We start from the raw sequence: 17,716 nt of genomic DNA, 5'->3' as shown, positions 1-17,716 counted from the left end.
TCAGCAGAGACTGGTAATCACAGAACCACAGGATGGTTTGGGTTGGAAGGGACCTTAAAGATCATCTCATTCCACCCCCTGCCATGGGCAGGGACACCTTCCACTAGCCCAGGTTGCTCCAAGCCCTGTCCAACCTGGCCTTGGACACTTCCAGGGCTGGGGCAGCCACAGCTTGTCAAGGAAACCTGTGCCAGGCCCTCCCCACCCTCAGAGGGAAGGATTTCTTCCTAAAATCTAACCTAAACCTACTCTTTTTCAGCATGTGGAATATTCTCAGAAATGTGGAGCTGGCTTTGCTTGGAGTGTGAACGGGACACTCACTCTCGGTCTAAATATCTCTCCTAATTTCTGACACGTTCTTAATTCAAAATGTCATAGATTTGGTTGCACCCAGTTTGCTTATTGTTGAGAAAAACACAAGCCACATTTTGGGACCCTTCAGCCTGCCTGTTGACTGGGTAAGGTTTAGATTTGCTTCCAGGCTCTGTTGATAAAATAGGTTTTCCACTTCACCTCCCTGGGTTTCCTCAGCCATGAAAATGAGGGTGACTTTGCCATTTGCATGAGTGGTGGGTGGGGCTGTGGGGCCTTCCCAGAAATGCCTCCATCCCTGCTTCCTTAGGTGAGAATTGCCACCACAATATGCAGATGCCCCCATCTAACCAAGCCACCCAGGGGAGATTGCCGGTGCTTGCCTGGGTGGCCTTGGGCACATCTCTTTGTCATTCAGCACCTCTTGATTTCCCCATCCCTGAAAGCAGGGTAATAAGGCTTTCCTGCCTCTCAGGGTGTTGGAGGATTAATTAGTTACTGTTTGAAAAGCCTTTTGAATTTGCAAAGCTTTCCATAAATATGCAGAGCTGTTGCTACAGATGGGGCCCAGGTAGGACTGAAGCCATGTCTGCCTCTGCACCCTGGAGATCATAAATCCGGGGAGAGGTGAAATTTCTGGAATTAGTTCCTTGCACAGGGACTTGGTGATAAGAAAGCTGAGCAGCAGCAAGGCTGGAAATCAGGCAGGGCACTGAATTTTGGTGTGTTTGTGCTCACTGTTCTTTACGGGCTGTTGTTCACGGGCAGGAATCCTTAAACAGCCCAGAAAAAGTTGGGAGGTCTGAGTCTCTTCCACTTGCCTGCAGAGATATCTCTAGGGCAAGATAAAACACATTAAGAGAGAAATCACAGGCAGTCAGCCAGCCAGGGGTGTGTGTCCATTGCATCTGTTGGTGCCATGTTTGCATTCATGTTGTTTGCAAAGATTGCTCCTCAGTTGTCAGCCACCAGAACACACATCCCCTTTTTCTGGTTACAAAAAAACTCCACTGTTTCTATCTTTGAGCAAATTACAGAAGAACAGAGCGTGGCATTCCCCCTTTTGATAGGGGAAAACGTTCCTTTTTTTGACTTGAGGAGGATAGGGAAATACCAGCAGTGTGTTACATCCTGCAAGATAATGGGAGGAAAGACAAAAGGGAAGCAAAACCACGGAGGAGAGAAAACTGTGACTGTTAACATGCATTTCAACTGTAGGAAAGTAGGAGTTTTGATCCTCCTCATGAAAATTACAGGCCTGGCCAACACCAGCATGGTTTGGCAGGGGTGTGTTTTTTCGCCATGGTTTGGACAGGAGGCCAGAGTTTGTATCCTTTGGTAACTTCCCGTGGCCTGGCATCTCCCCCTCTGATACCAGAGGCTGGATTTGGGTCGGGACAGAGGGAACTGGGTGGTGGGGGCAGTGGGATGAGGGCTGGCTGTTAACCCTGGCTGAAGTCACGCCTGAGTCAGCAGAGTTTCGGCTTTGTCGCGTTCCCACTGTGGAGGCGAGTGAGTCATCCCTGATCCAGCCCGGAGAGCTCCCTGATTTCCTGCTCCAGCTCCGAGCCCTCAGCCCAGGGAGGGAAGGAAGGATCTGCTGTTCTCTTTTTCTGTGCCATCGAGCTTATTTTGGTTTTTATGGAGTCTCTTCAGTCTCAAGTTCCTTAATTTCGGAAATGAGGCTCTGAATGGGTTACTATCTTGATCCCTCTTCCCGGCTCCTCATTAAATCCCTCCTCCTTAGCACCTGGAGGGCTCTAGTAGGGAGGATATTTAGCACTGGACCAAAACTCCCTGAACACCATCCAAGGCTACAAGGAAGCCCAAGAAAGAGGCAATGCAGAGAAAACACTCCTGTACATGTGGGGACTCAGCCCATCAAGATAAGGTCTCAGGACAGTCTCAGCTTAATTAGCTTCCCTCTGCTCAATGCACAGCTTCTTTCCCCTCCTCCACACTTGATTTTCCAGCTGTACTGTTCTTTTCTTCCCCACCCAACCACCAAATAAGCATTGGCTCTGCATGTGGTCCCCTTTCTCAGTCTTCTCTCTTGCTTACAGGTCAGAGTTGGCAAGCAAAAACCACCTTGGTTTTCTCCTTGCTGGCAGGCAGCTGACTCTGGAGAGAAGGGTCTTGAATTTTTTGTTCTTTGCCCTTGCCTGGCCAGCTGCCCACCTTTCCCAGTGCAGGATTATGATCCTGGACATATCCATTGGTGCATCTGCAGAGAGGAAATGGTGGCTAGGGATGAGAGGAGGCAAGTGAGAGGCCTGGGATGCGGTGGTGATGTTGGAGAGGCACAAGAGGGGTGGGAAAATTTGTAAGGCTGAAATGGAAGGAGGGCAAGTCAAAGGAACAAACATTACAGACACCAGTGGAGAGGCAGTTCTGTCCCTGCTTATGGAGACAGGTAGAGGGGCAGAAGGAGATGTGACTTAGCTGCAAGAAGTTGCACAAGGCCACAGGAGAAAGGACATGAGGGCTGTGAACCCAGGCACTGGACGGGGCTGGGTAAGAGAGCACACGGTGGGAAAAGAGCTGAGGAAGGAGCTGGAGTAAAGTCCAGTCCAAAAGGCCTCGGGGGAGAGGCAGCGTGGAGGGGAGAGTGCTGAGCAGTGGTGCACGTCAGGTGGAGGCACAGGGCAGCCTGCTGAGCTGCTCAGGTGTGTGGGAACTGGCAGCTCTCTCTCCTGGGATTAGCTGACGTGCTGGTGGGGCGGGACGGGATCCGGCTGCTCCGCCGGGACCGGGAGCCTTTGTGCTTTGTTGCTGAGCATGGGCTTTCCGAGTTTTATTGCAGGAAGGCCTTTCCCTGTGCTGTGTCAGCTCTTTCTGCTCTGCCAGCCTGCCTGCTTTTGCCATGGGGCATGGCTCCCCTCCCTTTGACTTGGGGGGTGAAGCAGAGCAGCTGTGTGAGAGCCAGGGCAGGTACGGCAGAGAGGGAGAGCCGGGAGCAAAGGCACACGGTTGTTCCCATCCCACTCCTCTGGTTTGCAGCCCTTTTCCTGGAGAACTAAAAGGCTGCCTGCAGCTGAGGCCGTTTGCAAGGTTGAAGCACAGGCAGCAAGAACTTTTGGTCTAGTCTGGTGTTCATCTCTGATTTTTGCTGTCTCTTCGATCCGTGGCCCATCACTGGCCTCTGCTTTTCTTTCCTCTGTTTCTGTGAGGAACACCTGGGACAAACAAGGCCTTGGTCTTGCTTAGAAAGAATCCCAGTGTGTGAATCCCAGCAGTGGCTCAATGAATAGGCTTCCCAAACCATAGCAGAGAACAAGTGGAGCATCAATGGATCAGGCCCTTTGGGAAGGAGCTTTGGTTCGAGGGGATCCCGAGGCTGCTTTGTGCTCTATTTATCCGAGGAGGGAACACTGCCCAGGCAAGAGAAGGCAGCCCTGCTTTATCCCAGAGGCATCTCCACTGCCCTGACCCAGTGGAGGGCTGGCTGGAGGCCTCACTCAATGCAAGTCACTGACTGGGATCACACATCCGTGCTGCCCCTGCCGTGTGCTGGCTCTGGGGATGCACCGGTGACCCGGAGAAGGGCCCTGTGTGTTTCCCATTTGCAAGCCAAAACCAAGCCCTTTTTTTTTCTTGTTTGAGAGGGATTTGGACGAGAGCCAGCCCGGGCTGTTGTGTGCTCTGCCATTTCCCAGTCAGATCCCATACAGCTCCCAGCTGGGGGAAGGGGTGCTTGGGTGGTGCAGTTGCTCTTGGGGTGCCCCCACCCCGTCCCGGTGTTTTCTCAGCCCTTTCATGTGCAGCCACGTCACCTGCAGCCCTAATCTTGCCACATCTCTTTTCTCTCTCATTCCTCCCTTCCAAGGCCCCCTTCCCCCTGTGCTGGAAACTCAGAGTCTTCTAATCCCTGTGGTGCTCAAGCTCCACGTTGAAGTGGGGCAGGACTGAGTCAGTGGATGACAGAGAGACCTCCAGTGAAAGTCTGGATGCCACGGGAAGTTCATGGTGGTGACTCACTGGGGCCCACTGACTCACTGGAGCCCACTCCTTCCCTGCAGTGGGCTTCAAGCCACTGGGTGAGCAGGGCAAGGCAGGCACTGTGCTCTTGGAAGAGCAGCACAGTGCTGATTTAAATGCCTGGCAATCAATACAAAGTCTCCCTGGCAAGAAGAAAAGGTACCTAACCCCAACACCTTGGCTGAGCGTCACCTCACACCTTTGCTTCTTGCCACCTGAAATTCCCCTGCTGGGATTTTAGGAGCTTCTTTCCCGTTTCCCACCCTGCCTGTAACGCACCTGTGGCGTTCCTTGGGGCTGCTGGAGGCAGCTTGTGTGGCATTTCAGACCTTGTTTTCCACTTAAAAATAGGGGAAGCCTTGAAAGGTGAGCTCAGAAATACCAGGAGAGACATTTCTCAGTGCCAGCGAGTGGGAAGTTTTGAGCTCCTGTTCCATCCCCTTTTTCCCCTCCTAGAAAGTTCTTGGACATCTGTTTGTGGTGTCTGTGAGGCGTATGGGGACATCATTGGCCATGGTCGAGGTGCTGTCTCAAACTCAGGTGCTTTTTGTAGGATCTTTGTAGGTTGAAGTGATGCATGGATTTGTCCTTCTGTAAGATCCGGCTGCTGCAACCCTTCAGTTTGGTTCTAAGTGATGCAAAGGCTATCAGGAGTGATTCCTCTGACATTTGCATCAGTCATGATATTGCCACACCAAAGGGTGGCTCATCACACTTCTGCCAAGGGCTGTTTCAGTGCCCTGGGGGGGAGATGAGTATCAGGGAACAGGAGGGAGAGAAGATGGTGAGAGGCTCAGCAGAGGCAAGGTTGTGCAAAGCAGCCCGGAGTTCACAGGGTTGTTAACAAAGAGGCATTGAATGGAGGCTCAGTGTTGTGTCAGAGCTCACAAGTGCCTGGAGATCATTTCCAGAGCTTTCTATATGGGGGAGCAAGAACCAGATTTGCAGGTGTGGGAGCCTCGATGTAACAGCACCTCCCGGGAGAGGTGCTGGGAGAAAGGGTTTTCAGGGTCAAGAGCCACCACCTGCCACTTTGTCTGCTCCCTCCCCACTGCCCCTCACACCCAGGGAGTCCAGACCTTCCTTCCAGCCCACTGCCTGTGCCTCAGGGCACCCCCAGCTCTGCACAGTGCCCCCAAGGCCTTGCAAGACCTGGTAAAATATCTGGGTTTGGGATCGTGGGGAAAGGCATCAACACAAACCACTTCAGAGGCCAAGGTGGAGGAGTTGGGATCTCAGAGGTCTCCACTAATGAGGCCTTGGCACCAACATGTCTTTGGCACACAAGCTGGGCCTTTTTGGTCCTTGACAAAAAAATAACACCACGAAAACTAATGAATAAAAACGCAACCCAGGCAAGCTGCAACCCATCCAGCTAATCCTTCCTCGTGTGCTGGCTGCCCCTGGGAGGTGTCAGCACGGATTGGTGGGCACTGGGAGATCTGGCACGGGACGTGCCAACAGCAGGATGCATCCCAAGCCTTTTCTCTGCTGCACCAACCACACAGATCGCTCAGCAGGGAAGAACTGAGGCGAATCCCGGCCCTGCACACACACACACACACACATCCAGTTTAATATGTTCAAACCTCTCCAGAGGCTGATTAGTGATTTTATTTTCTCCTCCTCTCCCGGCCCTGCGTGCTCATTGCCATCAATTATCTGTGCATTTGCCCTGATGAATTATTGAGTGTGTAACGGGGTGGGGGAAGAGCCACCCTCCCAGCCCGGCCACCTTGCAAACAAGTGCTCCCAAAGAGCGTGGCAGCACTTTGGGGTTTGCCCTCTGCCTTCTGGTTGAGGGTGGGGGAGCATGGGAAGCTGAACATAAAGAGTTCATCCTGTCTTGCAAAAGAGCCATGAGTCGTTCAGCCACCTGGAAAGGAAACACGATTTCCTTGCAGTGTTTGGGGTTTTTTTCAGGGTATTTTTTTTTGTTTGTTTGGTTTGGTTTGTTATTTCTTCTGCTGGGTGTTATTTTCTTTTTCCCCTTTTTCCCCTGAAGCCTCGAGAAAGTTTGGCATGTGTTTTTGTTGAAGCTGGTACGTGTAGGGGCCTGAATCCCAGCTCTGGCAGCATTTGGTTGTTGGCAAGCAGTGCTCACTGAACTGGCACCAGCTTTTTCCCTGGCCAAAAGTCTGGCTCTTTACACTTGGGGAGAGGGTTCTGCTGGACCATTCTGGGGTCTGGTTCAGGATCAGCTCCAAAATTCACTTCCTCTCCAGTTTATGCCCAAGTCCAGTCTGCGTGGATGCATGGATCCCATGGCAGGGAGAGGGTGGAAGAGGGAGGATAGAACTGGGAATTGTCACTACCACTCAAGGTCAAGAAAAATCACTTGATTTTTAAAAGGGTCAGTTCATTAATTTGCAGGAAAATCACAGCATAAAGGAAGGGCATGGTAATGATTGAAGTGAGGGTGTGGATTGATCTTTCCTGTGCTATATATCACGTTCCCTGCCAGTCTGACTGACTATAACCTTATTTAAGGGGCACAGCTTAGGTGCAGTTAGATGTCCCACGAGGGAGAGACAGTCTGTCTGCCCTTCTCCAAGGAGAAGCTGGTGGCTTTCCATCCTCTCCTCTCTGGAGTTCTGCTCATCTCTTGCTCTTCTGGCACCTCGAGGAGACGCTGGGCCACTGCTTCCTGGGCCTGTTTATTGGGATGTGGAAATCCCGGTTCAAAGGGATGCCCTGGGGCCTGTGGGGGGTCAGGGAGCTTGTGTGGGAGCAGAGCCAGCTGTGCCATCGCCCCAGCCCCGGGCAGGCTCTGCCTGGGGGCACGAGCCCTTCATGAAAGGGGTGCTGATGAACTCGCTCTCCCCCAGCCCTGGGAGAAGGAGGGAGAGCTGAGCACACCTCCAGCCAGGCAGTGCTGGGGAGGGTGGGGGGCTGTTCCCAGGGCCCTGGCTACGTGCTGGAATCGCTCCCCAGCAAGCTCCCACATGCTCTGGGAGGCTCTGAAGGCTTCAGAGCCAGACTTTGCTTGGCAGAGCTGTTCCTCACCTCCGCGGGTGTGGGCAACGCTGCAAGAGGCTCGCTCACCTCCGGGGTGCAGGGAGCAGCATATGCTGCAGGGCACGTTGGAGACGTGTCCCCCCTCCCCATCCACCCATTCTTCCCTCAAATCCCAGCATGACATCATCTAAACCCAGCCCATGCCCTCATTTCATCAGGAAGGACACTGTGGGCACAGACCAGACCGGTGTCAGAGAAGTCCTTCACTGTGTCCTACTGCTGGGACATCGTCCAGTGGAGAAACATGATCCAGAAATGACTTTCTCAGAGCAGGAACATCCCTTCCCTCTGGTTTCTGGAGGGAAAACCGTGGCAAAAATGACCTGGGCTACGCTGGGAGGGGAGAGGTGCACCCTGCCAGCTGGGCTGAGCCTCAGAGGACTGGTGCATGCAGGCACATGAGGGCACCAGCGCTTTGCTGTGGCTGTAAAGCAGCTCTGGAAAACATTCCTCAGCACCCAGCTGCAGTGCTGGGGTGTGGGGCAAACCAGGGCTTGGCTCAGGGAAGGGGGCAAGTCCACACAGAGCTCCGGAGGCCGAGTTTCGGTCGGAACTGCTGATGGCTGTGGTCAGCTGGTGGCGTCTCCTGGCCGGGCTGGGCTGTCGAGGCTTGTCCTGGGGGTCACGGGAAGGAGAGGGGGAGAGGGAAGAGGCGTAGATGAGATTGGGATAAGCCTGAGAGCAGCAGGCGTGGAGTGAGGGGGCAGCTTGGAGCCTGCGTGTTTGTGGGTGAGAAGAGTTTTGTCTGCCTGCACTGTGTGGGTGGAAGTGCGGGAGGGGGAGTCCTGCTCACCTTCTCTGGAGAAGTCCCAGGTCCCCCTGCCAGGGATCTGTGGGGGCTGACACTGAGCAGCTCATTCTGGCCTGGCACAGGGAGCCCATTCATCCCCTGCAGGAGCAGGGTAGGGTGACATTTCACTTAGAAGATGCTGTCGTGTTTCTCTTACTGGGCATTTTTCTTTCCCCAGCCTCTCTCTCTTTTATTACCCCTTCATGTTGCTCACTCTTTGTACATCTTTCTCTCTTTATTATCCCTTTCTTTCCTTTACTCTCAGGCTCCCAGAATACATCCAATTACAGATTCTACCAGAAGCAGGGAGCAAAACCCGCTTTTCTTGTTCTTACCACCTTGCTTCTCTGTTGTATTTATCATATAAATACTGGGTGTATAATTAGCAGAGTATTATCTCTAAATATACAGATTGGGAAAAGACACAGTGGCAGCAGAGATGAATTTCAGGGTCAGTCTGGTGGGAGACATTTTTCTCCACCTGTCAGGGGAGGAATCAAGAGACAGAAGAACTGTCATGAACTCCAGCCACCAGTTTTCCCAGGCACCTTTCATCTTTTACTGCATAGAACCAAGATGGAAGGTTCCTAAATTCTGCCACTTTGGGGTGAAAAAAAGGCCGCAGAAATGATCTAGATGGTGCAGGTGGATGGTGCAAGGTGTACAAGGCAGTGCTGTAAAGTGATTCTTGTATGGGAATTACTGCTGCCCTGAAATGAGGGCTGAGTCTTTGCCTCTCCTTTAATTCCTGATGCAGTTCCAGTGGGATTAAATGGATGTGTGAGTGTGTGTTAGCATATGTTAGGATGTGCTGTGCTGATAGATATCAGCCCTTTAACATGCCTCCAGACACACATGCCCTGCATATTTACCATAACTGATCTGGTGTCACCCAGAGTTGAAGACAAAAGGAAGGAAAGCATTATTGATCCAAACTTCTGGTGATCATGAGCCCTAGTTTGACTGATTGTGGTGAAGAGTGACCACCAGTTGTGGGGAATAAGGTGTTCATGAACATGTGAATGAAAGGAATGAAGCTGCAGGTGGGTGCAGAAGGTACTGAGAGCCTGCAGCCATAGACTGTCCTTGTATCAGCCATACCAAGAAGCAGCAACGGGGATAAATAAAGGATTTCACAAGCCTGATGTGCCATAACCTTGTTTTTCTCAGTCTGGGACGTGCCCACACACTCATGTTTCCATTTCCTTGCAGGGCTGCAGGCTCAGACCGTGTTGGTCAATGACACCGTGTCGGGGTTCATCGGCACAGACGTGGTCCTGCACTGCAGCTTCACCAACCCCCTCCCCAATGTGAAGATCACGCAGGTGACGTGGCAGAAGGCCACCAACGGCACCAAGCAGAATGTGGCCATCTACAACCCTGCCATGGGGGTGTCCATCCTGTCCCCCTACAAGGAGAGGGTGACCTTCAGGAACCCTTCCTTCAAGGATGGCACCATCCAGCTCTCCCGGCTGGAGCTGGAGGATGAGGGGGTTTACATCTGTGAGTTCGCAACTTTCCCCACCGGCAACCGGGAAGGGCAGCTGAACCTCACTGTGCTGGGTAAGACTTTGTGGGGTGAACCATTGCCTCCAGTTCAGCAGATCTGGAGGAACCTGAGACCTGTGTCCCGGCAGCTCAGGGCAGAAGTGAATCTTTGGGTGTAAATTTTTGCCTGTGATGATCTTTCAAGTTGACTGGGAAGAGGTGAAGAGCAGGGAGCCCAGGGTAGGTGGTTCGCTGAGCTGTCACACCTCCTCTTCTCCCCAGGCCTCAGGTTCCCTTTTCCCCTCACCTACACTCTTAAGGCAGGTGCATTAGCAGTGGCCAGTTCCCTGTGGGAGTTTTAATGAGCTCGTAACTGTCAAGTGAACAGAGAGGAGAGACAGGAGAGAGATCCTAAGCACAAGCAGAGCTTGTCCATGGAGCTTAGGGTTGGGAAGGAACAGACACAGCCAAGGTGCACATGATTTGTTTGCTCTCCAGTTTCAGTTTCTCTCTAACATAGGGCTGAAAACCTCTGGCAGGAAAGGATTGACTTCCCACTGTGTATCTGTGCATCCAGGCCACTTCCACCGTTCTTTTTTCCCCAGAGGTGCTGCAGCTGGATGGTGCAAGGTGTACAAGCACTGCTGTAAAGCAACTCTTACAGGGGAATAATTGCTAGCAATTATCCTGGGCTCGCCCCAAGGTCTGTTACAGTGGTACTAGATGTCTCTTGGGATGCAGTAGACAGGGTAGCATTGGTTTGCTGACCGTCTCTTTATTGATAAATTGTAATTGTACCCTTTTCTTTCTGCCCTCCCTCGCAGCCAAGCCCACGAACTGGATGGAGGGCACCAAGAGGCCGCTCATTGCGAAGTCTGGCAGGACAGAGAAGATCCTGGTGGCCACCTGCACCTCCTCCAACGGGAAGCCCCCCAGCACTGTCACCTGGGACACCAAGCTGAAGGGGGAGGCGGAATTCCAGGAGATCAGGAACAGCAACGGCACCTTCACGGTGATCAGCCGGTACCGGCTGGTGCCGAGCCGGGAGGCCCATCGGCAGCAGCTCATGTGCGTGGTCAACTACCAGCTGGACAGGTTCACTGACAGCATCACCCTCAACGTGCAGTGTGAGTGGGCCTGGGCAGGGCCTGGAGCAGGGCAGGGGGCAGGGCTGGGGGCAGGGAGCAGTGCCCAGTCCCTGCGGTGGGTGCGGGATAAAGTCTGGGATGAAGTCTGGCAGAAGAGAATTTTCCGAAGGGAGGATGTTGGTGTGGTGGAGGCTGCTCTCTTTTTTTTTTTTGAGAGTGAAAACTGAAGTGATCCCTCGGAATAATCATATGTTTTCTCCTTTTCACACCTTCCCTCTCTGCCTCTGCCATGTCCCTTTTGCTCCCCTCCCTCACATTTCTTGTCCTGTCATCTTTGCCTCCTTGCAATCTCTCTCCTTCTCCCACCCCTGCCCCCTCATCTCTTCCTGTTTCATTTTCTCCTCCTTGCTTTTCCACAACTCCTTCCTTTCCTTTTCCCTCTCTCCTCTCCTGTTCCCTACTGCTTTTCCCTCTCTCCCACCCCCCCTGCAGATGAGCCAGAAGTCACCATCGAGGGCTTTGATGGCAACTGGTTCCTCAACCGCAAGGATGTGAAGCTGATATGCAAATCTGATGCCAACCCCCCAGCTCACACCTACGAATGGAAGCTGTAAGTGTCTCCAGTGCCTCTGCTCTCAGCAGCACATGTCACCTTCCACCAGGGCCAGGGAGCCTCTGCAGACACCTCACTCACCCCCTGGTCAATTAGGGCCCAGTCCCATTAATGTCAGCGGTGTCACTCCAAGGTAGAACCTGTGCCTGTGATGAAACTTGCTGCCAGCAGCACTGCAGCCTCAATATCCAGCAAAACTTCCTGTTCTCACCTCACTGGAATAATATTCTGCCCTGGTGACGTGAAGCAGCTGAGATGTGACAAGGTGATTAATTTGCCCAGCACCACCAAGTGCTTCGGTAGCAGAGCTGGAAAATAACCCAGGATTTCCCTGCCTTAAAGGGGCACAAATGGCACAAAATTTGTCTGTGTGTGAACAACCTTTCCCTGGAATCAGCTCCAGGAGATCCCCACGTGACTGACATTAAGCAGAACCAATTCCTCATCCTCCAGGGTTTCAGCTTTTGGCTGAAAACACTAAAGAGACATGAAAAGTGAGTGAGGGGTGTCTGGGGAGCCAGATGGGAATTGATACAACCTGATGTGATTCTCTCTGCTGCTCTCTCTCTTCTATAAGCACTCATGTAACTTTAAAAGAGAAAGATCAAATGGATCCTTTCTTCTTTTCAGCTGGCATTTGTCATCAGGAAAGAGGCTCTCAACATGGCTTTGCAAGGAGCATATTCTCTCTCATTTCACTTCCCAGATCAAACTGTTCAAAGGGAAAGTCTGAAGAGGATTGTTTTTCTTGCCTTTCTTCTAGTCCTCATCCCCAGCTCCCTCCATCTCTTGGTTCTGCCAGGCTGCCTTAAACTCCGAGGGGCTCTCTGGGCTCCCCACAACATTTCCAGGAAAGCCTCAGAGGCCGAGATGCACCCACGGCAGAAAAGATGCCACTTGAGGCTATTTCTGTGCTCACATGTTCCTCTTCCCCTTCCCGGAGGTCAGGAAGCAATTACTGCTGCTGCTGTTTTGCTCCTGCCTGGAATGTAAAACCCAGCAGTGCTTTCCTCCCCTGCCATTTGGATGGTGATGAGCAACAGTCAGGGGAGCTGTCAGAGGAGGAGATGGCCTTATTTAGCATCCCACCCCACAAGATGTGCCCTTGTCTTTGTAGATCCAGGGCTCTGTGGGGACCAAGGTTAGGGTGTTCTGTTCTCCCATCAGTTTTGGGATCACTGGATTGGTGTAGCTGGGAAACACTCAAATGTTTGCTGTACCTGTGTGCCTGTGTGTGTATGTAGACATGCAAAAGAAGTGCATGTGCATTTAGGCACTTCTTGACAATCCTAATTATGCCCCCATTATTCCCTTTTGTTTCTTACAAATTGCTGACAATATGTGCACATTTGGGTTGGGAGGAGGGGAAGGAATTACTTGAGTAATTTTTAATTGCCTAAGAGAAGTAATTACTTTACTTTGCTTCAGTAATTAAGAATAACCAGGCCATGTGTGTCTTTTCCTAACACACAGGGGCTTTTTTATTTTTTTTTTGTCTGCCTTTGTTCATTTATTCTAGTTTTGCATTATTCCAGCTTCACACTTGCTGTTCTGACGTGGGCAGGTCATAGATGGCAGGGCTTTAAATCAACACCGTTCTTTTAGAGCCTGAGTTGCAATTAACACTGGCTGATCAGCTGCCCAGGAGTGTTACATGGGCAGGAAATTGGAGCAGAGCAGGGTCAGGTTGTGTCCTTTTCCTGGCTACATCAGTGGGTACCTTCCAGACAGCATCACCAGCTCCTGGACCTGCCCAAAAGCAGACCTGCCCAAAAGCAGACCCAGCGTGTCGGTGCCACTGGGTGTCATCTCTGGGGCCAACCACGCTCTTTGTCCCCCCCCCCCAGGCCAAACGGGACTCTGCCAGGGAGTGTGGAAATCCAGAACAACACCATCTACTTCAAAGGGCCCGTGTCCTACAGCGTGGCCGGCACCTACGTCTGCGAGGCCACCAACGCCATCGGCACGCGGTCGGGCCTGGTGGAGGTCAATGTCACAGGTAGGACAGCACCTGGTGTGCTCTGAACCATGGGGACAGGGAGCTGGGGAGGGGGAGTCACATCTCCTCAGTCACCAGCATCTCCTTTCCAGGGTGGGGAGTTCCACCACGCAGAGGGGGCAGCGGGTTCTTTGCTCTGTTCTGGTTTTGCGCTGGTTTGCCTTGGGTTTTCTTTTCTCCTCTCCTCGTGTTGTCTTTTCCTTTCTTGCACCGAGATGTATTCAGTTTGTTTCCCCCTTGCCTTCTGCTTCAGATTCAGAGAGATCACCGGGCGTGTTAAAAGCAAAGACACGTCAGGGAGATGTTTGTTGGGAGGTAGAAGAAGGGGTAGGATGAGGATATGGACTGCAAGGCGTGAGATGGATGAGTCATTTGTGCAGGATGATGTTTGGTGTTTCTGGTGTTAGGTAACTCGTGGTTTTTCATTTGAGCTCCTTCCAATGCCCTGTTGGTCTGTGCACTTGCTCACCTGCCTGATTTCTGGGAGGCTATGGGCACTGGAGTGGCTTTGTCTGGGCTCCAGAAAGGAATAACATCCCAGGGTGCAGGCAGTGGGACAGTGGTGCTGTGTGATGTCGTATGAGACAGAAGGAGTTTGATGACTTGCAAATCAGTGTAGCCACAGGAGTGAGGAAAAGATGTGTGGAGAAGTTTAGGTAGTGTCAGGGAGAGAAAGTGATGTCAAGAAATAGTTGGAAAAAAAGCAATACCATATGGCAATAGCCTCATTTCAGAGAGTCAAAGTGACATTGCAGGGCATCACCAAAGGGGAAAAGTGGCTGTTGGTGCTTTGAGAGCAGGAAAGGGAAGTTTGTCCCATTCCTTTGGGGTAAAAGGAGTGATTTGGTTTGTCAGTGGGTTAATGACAGGCAGTGCTCAGCTGTGGGTCTCAGGAGAGCTCGAAGTACCTCACTGCAGTGAGGTCTGGGCTGCAAACACCCCGGGCAGCCCAGGTGCCTGTGAGCTGGAGGGGGCACTGGGGGCTTCCCAGGGAAATACAGGGCAGGTTCCTGGGTTTTTAGTCCTTTCTGCTGCCCACCCCGAGGCAGTCAGAGCCCTGCTGTTCTGCCAGCAGGCACCCCTGGGAGCCACCCCAGTGCCTGGGGAGTTGTTTAACCTGAGTGTGATGGAATGGGGTTCTCAGGGGGGCTGAGCCCCAGCCCCTTCCACCTGCTTTCTATGGTGGTAAATGCTGAGCAACCATAAATATGAGCCCAGGGCAGCTAAAATGAGCAATAACTCTGTGTTTGGCACCCTCACCACCTCAGTTCCCCTCTCTGTAACATGGGTAAAACCAGGCTAATCTTCCTCTATCCAAGTGCTTGGAGGTCAATGGATGGGATGTGCTAATTAGATGCTAATTACCCGGTATTTATTTATGATTATTATCACTGTAGCAGGCCTTTAATTCACACCTCCTGTCCTGGATCCTTGCCTGCTGAGTTGTTCCTGGTACAAGCTTTTCTCTGGGGGCTGTTTCCACAGCTAAAGGCAGTGGAATAACAAAGCTCTTGGTGCCCAACCCTCCCAACTGCCTGAAGCCAGGGGAAGGTCATGGCCAAAATCAGCTGCTGGCCATGCCATGGGAGTTGCCACCAAAGGCACAGCATTCCTGGGACAGTGCAGGCAGTGCCTGGTACAAACTGAGCCGACTCCCTTCGGCAACAGAAATCCATCCCACGCAGCAACTCGAACACTGGGGCAAGTTTGGAACAGTGAGCAGAGGGCAAAAGCCTCCAAACTCAGCCCCCAGTCACAGAGAAGGAGGTGGAATAGTTCAGAAGACTTTGAGAGTAACAGACTCTCTGCCCCCAGTCACAGAGAAGGAGGTGGAATAGTTCAGAAGACTTTGAGAGTAACAGGCTCTCTGCACCACGTCTCACTTTCCACTCCTGCACAGCCTGTACAGCCTCGCTGTCATTCTGTCTGTCCAGCCGCCCTGTATCACCTGTGGTGTCAGGACACGTGTTCCCAGACACCACACACAGCCTTCTCTTCACATTTCCTGCTGCCACCTGGCAGTTTGGGATGTGTCTCAGCACCACAGCAGCATTGCAGCCCGGGTGGGCTGCACCAACTCATCTGCACAGGCACGAGGGCTCCTCTGGGCACGAGGGGCTGTGGGTTCCCCCTCTGGCTTTTGGAAGTGTCTCCCTTCCTGGTGGTTTTTCAGAGGACTGGTAGAGCATTGTTCTCACGCTCCATCAGCACAGAGTTGGCAAAGGAAGCGGGGACTGGCAGGATTTTGGGGTTTGGGTTGGTGTCTGCCTGCCTGTAATCTCAGTTTGTCCCCAAAGCTCTGAATTGTGGGGTTGAGGTTAAATGAGAGGGAATGAAGGGCACACCCATGGCTGCCCTGACAGGAGGGATTAGCAGCCAACCCAGTAGGCCAGGCCTCCACCACATTAAATAAAAAAAAAAAAAAAAAAAGCAAGCCTTTAATAATTCATGGGATCTGAATATGTTTATCCAGCTCTCCCTGAGGACCGATTAGGCCAGTGCTGGGGAGGGCTCAGCCCTCCTCGCTCAGCTATTACAGGTACATTTGTTTGGGTCTTGCAGGCAATTTAGGGATTGTCAGTGGACCACGAAACCTCTTTCAAGAGCTGCATGCAATAAATGGAGTTCAATCTAGTGAGCAGCCAGCCTTGGGAGAAAAAAAACAACACAGAAGGCTGATGCAGAGAAAACCCTGCAGCAGCTTTTCCCCCTTCTGCTTCCCTGTCTCCCCCCTCCTGCCACCCAAAATCCTTCCTCCAGGCCCCAGAGAGGAGGGCAGGGCTGGTTCTGGCCCCTGATGGGGAAGGAGACTTGTTCAGAGGGAGAAGGCTGAGTGCTTCTATGAGAGTTATAGCACATTAAAGAGATTGATAAGTGGAAATTTAATATTTTATTCCAGCAATCTGTTCCTATAATAGCTTCCCCTGCCTTGCAGGACCTTTGTCAGGCGCAGCCAAGCCATGTAGTGTGACATGTAACTATTTATTGCAGGCGGGTGGGTGACATAATAAAAGGCTGTGGTTGGAGACTGCCCGTGTGTGGGGTGTGGGGGTCCTGCACAGGGGGCTGGTTGGGGCCAAACACACCTCTGTGACCCTAATTTGTATCTTGGCCATGGACACACACAGCTGTGTGACCCCTGTGTGCATCCTGGCCATGGACACACACATGTGTGACCCCAGTGGAATCCTGGCCATGGACATACACAGTTGTGACCCCCATTTGTATCCTGATCATGGACATACACAGCTGTGTGACCCCAGGGGAATCCTGGCCATGGACATACACACCTGTGTGACCCTGATCCTCATCCTGGCTGTGGAAATGGGCTTCCCAGAGCTGCCTGCACCGTGGTGCCCTGCTGCACAGTCATGTGTGTGTGCAGGATTGGAACACCAGTGCATTTGCATGTGTGTGTGTGCATGTATTTAGGAACATGTGCTTTTCTGTGTGCAGCAGAGCATGTCCATCCCCTGTGCATGTTTGTACATACATATTTGTGTGTGTGTGTGTGTGCAGGGGACATTCACCCACTTCTGTACTGGCTTCAGCACAAGGAGAGAGATGTTAAAGCATCCCTTCTCCTCATGGACCTTCAGAGGAGAGCTGGGGGAGCAGGGAGAGGCTGTGCCAGCCCTGGCCTTGGATGTGCTACAGGCTGGGGGGAAGGAAAGGCTGGCAGGGGCTGATCACACCCCCCCTGTTTACTTGGCTTGCAGCAGGGAGTTATTTACACACCAGCAGTGATCTTGTCCCAGCAAGGTCACTGCAAACAGCCCCTGGGCTGGCTGGAACCCTCTGCCATGCAGCAGCAGCAGGGCTTTGCTGAGGCTCAGAGCACCCAGGGAAAGCCCTTTCTGGGAAGTCCTAAATCCCAAGCCTGAAGCAGGTGCTCCCAAAGCCTCACCACCGGCCAGGCAGCTTTAAAGTGGGAGGATGTATGGCCTGGGGGGGCTGCAGAGGAACAAGCCTGGGGGGTGTCTGTCTGATTACAAGCCTGGGGGGTGTCTGTCTGATGCTAATCTTCCGGAGTGTCTGCTGCTGCATCCTGTCTGGTGGCATCTGTGCCAGCGGGAGCAGGGCTTGATTGACAAGTGATAGGTGACCTGACAGAGAGATTAGAACCTAAGACACGTTTGGCATCTGGCCTGGAAGCCGTCACACTCTGAAATGCCAGTGGCAGCTGCTGAACTTCTGGATTAGTTGCCAGTGGTTTTTCTACACCCCCCCCCCGACTGCCTCCTCTCCCTCCATCTGCGCGAGGAACCCCTGGAAGGGAGAGGAAAGGCAGGAGCCCTTGGAGCTGGAGGTGGGCATGCAGAGGTGCAAAGGGGAAGGCAAAAGGGCAGCAGTGCTACGGGCTTCTCAAATTCCAGGCTGAGGCAGGTCCAGAGGTATCTCCTTATCTTCACTCCTGTACACAGCAGGGG

General features: G+C 52.5%; 1 protein-coding gene across 4 annotated transcripts in view; it reads left to right on the top strand.

Moving 5' to 3' along the window:
• The window catches only part of NECTIN1 (nectin cell adhesion molecule 1), a 97,219-nt gene that overhangs the window by 34,693 nt on the left and 44,810 nt on the right, over positions 1-17,716 (top strand). For all 4 annotated transcript variants that reach the window (XR_004360731.1, XM_032709531.1, XM_032709533.1 and 1 more), the window contains exons 2-5: positions 9,311-9,661; positions 10,411-10,713; positions 11,167-11,284; positions 13,135-13,286. Coding sequence is in view for 3 of the 4 variants with exons in the window: in XM_032709531.1 (XP_032565422.1) it covers positions 9,311-9,661; positions 10,411-10,713; positions 11,167-11,284; positions 13,135-13,286 (924 nt within the window). In the remaining variant the exon portion in view is untranslated. The remainder of the gene's footprint in view (positions 1-9,310; positions 9,662-10,410; positions 10,714-11,166; positions 11,285-13,134; positions 13,287-17,716) is intronic.

Source organism: Chiroxiphia lanceolata, chromosome 23, assembly GCF_009829145.1.
Source record: "Chiroxiphia lanceolata isolate bChiLan1 chromosome 23, bChiLan1.pri, whole genome shotgun sequence".
Classification (NCBI taxonomy): Eukaryota; Metazoa; Chordata; class Aves; order Passeriformes; family Pipridae; genus Chiroxiphia; species Chiroxiphia lanceolata.
The sequence above is the reverse complement of the archived record's forward strand: the minus strand, read 5'-3'. Positions and strand labels throughout refer to the sequence as shown.